General features: G+C 64.4%; 1 protein-coding gene across 1 annotated transcript; it reads right to left on the bottom strand.

The window, feature by feature from the left end:
* Nucleotides 1-821: 821 nt before the first annotated feature.
* SOX3 (SRY-box transcription factor 3) lies at nt 822-2,281 on the bottom strand (the record flags this gene model as incomplete). The annotated part of the gene is given in 3 exon segments (XM_081042512.1): nt 822-2,141; nt 2,145-2,209; nt 2,212-2,281. Coding segments are annotated over 3 exon segments (1,455 nt in total).
* Between the last annotated feature and the right edge of the window lie 992 nt (nt 2,282-3,273).

The raw sequence follows: 3,273 nt of genomic DNA, 5'->3' as shown, positions 1-3,273 counted from the left end.
GACCGGGCCGTGGTTATAATACCGAGTGATGGTCTCCTCCCCAATCCGTACCTAAAAGTTTCAGGCCCGCAAAATTATCACGACTCCATTATGTTGGTTATAAAATTTATTGATCTCTCATTTAAGAATTAAGAGTAAAACCTTGAAAAACCTGAAACAAGATAGCCCCTTCCCCACCACCCAAACGAAATACGAAAACATAAGCGCGACGAAATATCAAACAGATCACGGCAGAAATCACCAACGCAACAGCTTAAATGCGGACTGGACAAGCTGCCCCCCGGCTGGGGCGGCGAGGCGGGAGGCACACGCACACCTGGCTATAAATTAACAGTGGCCTTAGCTACCGCGCCACTTCGCGCGGCCAGCCAAAAAACCTCGAGGAAAACAGATGCAACGCGACTGGGGGAGGGGGCGTTGCAGGTCTCAGGCCAGCCTCACCCGAGAGTACGTTTCTCCCATTCACTCACTCCTTGGCTAACAGCAAACTAACGAGACAACATTTTCAAATGCAACCGGAAAACCCAGGAACCCAGGAGGAGGAGGGGGCTGCTTTTTCTTTGCAAACATCACAGCGATTCCCAACCTACAAAAGGGGAGGGATGGGGCAGCCGAGCTCTAGAAAGTCCCATGTCCGCTGCTCCGGACTTCTTTATGTTTTTGTACAAAACCCGACAGCTACAGCAAAACTTTCTGTCCTCCCCATCATCGGTACAAGGCAACAGACCCAGGCAAGCAAAGCTAAACAACAAGGCGTCCCAACTTGGGGGTGCGGGGCGGGTCGGGGTGGGGGCGTAGGGGCGGAGAGCGCAGGCGGGCGCTCAGATGTGGGTCAGCGGCACCGTTCCGTTGACAGCAGTCCCGGCGCCCTGGTAGTGCTGGTGTACGGTGTGCAGGCGGCCGCCAGGCAGCGGCGAGGCGGCGTCAGCCGCGTCCCCGCCGGGTGGCAGGTACATGCTGATCATGTCGCGCAGGTCACCAAGGCACGCGCGCTGCGAGTGCGATGTGATGGCGGGCGGCGGCGAGCTGGGCTCGGTCTTCACCACCGTGCCCATGGGGCCCAGACTCATGGCGGCGGCGGCGGCGGCAGCGGCGGTGGCGGGCTGTTGCCCGTAGGCGGCGGCGGCAGCGGCGGCTGAGGGCGCCATGCCCCCGTAGCCCGAGGCGGCGGCGGCCGCGGCGGCGGCGTTCATGTAGCTCTGGGCGCCGGGCGGCATCATGGGGCTGTACTGCAAGCCGGCCATGTCGTAACGGTGCATCTGAGGCAGCGCGGGCGGCGGCGGGCTGCTCATGGTGGCGGGCTGCGCGTAGCCCAGTTGCTCCTGTACCAGCGAGTACGCACCGTTGGCCCAGCCGTTCACGTGTGTGTACGTGTCCAGGCGCTGGCCCACGCCCACCGGAGTGCTGGCGGCGGCGGCGGCGGCGGCGGCGGCGGCGGCAGCGGCAGCGCCCGGGGGCAACAGGCCGCCGGGCAGGGAGTACTTGTCCTTCTTGAGCAGCGTCTTGGTCTTGCGGCGCGGCCGGTACTTGTAGTCCGGGTATTCTTTCATGTGCACGGCGCGCAGTCGTTTGGCCTCGTCGATGAACGGTCGCTTCTCCGCGTCGGTCAGCAGTTTCCAGTCGGCTCCCAGGCGCTTGCTGATCTCAGAATTGTGCATCTTGGGGTTCTCCAGGGCCATCTTGCGCCGCTGCCCACGGGACCACACCATGAAAGCATTCATGGGCCGCTTCACGCGGTCCTGATCGCTGCCCCCTCCACCGCCGCTCGCACCGCCGCCGCTGCCGCCGCCTGCGTTCGCGCCGCTGGCTGCGTTCGCGCTACTCTTGCCTGCGCCGCCTGGGGCTGTGGGGCCGCCCGCGCCTGCCGCTGGAGTGGGTGGCCCCACCGGGTTCTTGAGTTCAGTCTCCAGCAGGCTGTACATGGCCGGAGCGGGAAGAAGGTGCGCCAGAGTGGCGGGAGGAGAAGGCGCTCCCGGGGCTGGAGCGGCCACCGTGAAAAGGCCTGGGGACTCCGTCGGAGGGGCGCTTGGGGGCCGATGGGCCAGCGGGTCGGGCGGGAAGGGCAGGCTGGCCGAAGCGCTCTGCGCCAGGTAAACAGGAACCCGCAGGCTACTCTCACCTGATGCGCAGTCTCGAGCTGGTCACATTCGCAGTCTGGCCGAGCGCTCACCAAGCCCCTTATATACCTGCTCCGGTCCCCCAGGGTTGAGCTGGGTCCGCCCCTCGCCTTCGGGAGTCCCTGTGATTGACAGGCTTGCAGTGATGCGCTCTGGCCAATCATCACGGAGCCCCCGTTCTGCCCCGCTGGAAAAAAAAGAGTTCGGGGAGCCCTTTCGTTCACCCCCATACTCCTCTTGGTCCTGGTGACGTGATGAGAGTTATTCAGGAGGCGGGAGTCCGGGAGAGCCGCTCAGAGACCACCAATTAGGCTCTCAAAAAGTTTGAAAGAACGGAACTCTAGGAGGTGACCGAGGGGGGAGGGGAGCGCGAGCAGGATTGAGGGGGAGGGGCAGAGGGGCGCCCACGGGGTTCCAAAAACAACTTTGCAGCTCTGTCAGGGCTGACCGGCGCCGGATCCCGGGGCCACCAGGCAAAGCTTCCCGCTATCTGCGCGGAGATCCTCTGACCACTTCTGCTGCCAGCGCTAGGGACACTGGGCATCGCCAGCTATCCAGGCGGGCTTGGGGACTCAGGGCGCAACAGCGGTGCCCCAGGCTGCGGCTCCGAGAAGCCCTCCCTGGAATCCGCTTATGTCTAGCCGGACCCTCCGCCGGGGAGCCGCGGACCCGCGGGCCCAGGACAGAGCAGGGATCAGGGACCAGTGCCCGGGAGACAGGCTTCTGGACGGCTGGCTGAGCGCACCGGGGCTGCGAGGCTCCGCGGTGGTTGGTGTGCGGGCTACTAGTCAGCCGCCGGCTACCCCGGCTGATCCAGACACTCCCACGAAGTGGTGCAGGGGGCGGGAGGGGGTGGGGGGGGGGAACCTGCCTCAGCTCTCTCGCTCCAGGCTCGCGCTTAGCGGCCCCTTTTTGTCTCTGCTCTCTGGCCATTTCGGTTTTTCCAGTCCGTTGCTCCTGAGGGGGAGGGTCGGGCCCCTTGGAAAATCCGTTTTCATGGCAACACGGAGCCTCTCCAAGTGAAAGAAAAGTTTCTTGGAGGGGGGCACGGTGGCCGGAGAGGAGCCGAGGCCATACTCGGGGCGGACGGCCGGGCCCCCTCCACTGGCCGCGCACCTGCCAGGACCACTGAGTGTTGCTGTCGCCGCGCAGCCTC

This window comes from Rhinolophus hipposideros (assembly GCF_964194185.1).
Source record: "Rhinolophus hipposideros genome assembly, chromosome: X".
NCBI classification, from domain to species: Eukaryota; Metazoa; Chordata; class Mammalia; order Chiroptera; family Rhinolophidae; genus Rhinolophus; species Rhinolophus hipposideros.
This window is presented reverse-complemented; position numbering and strand designations above follow the sequence as displayed.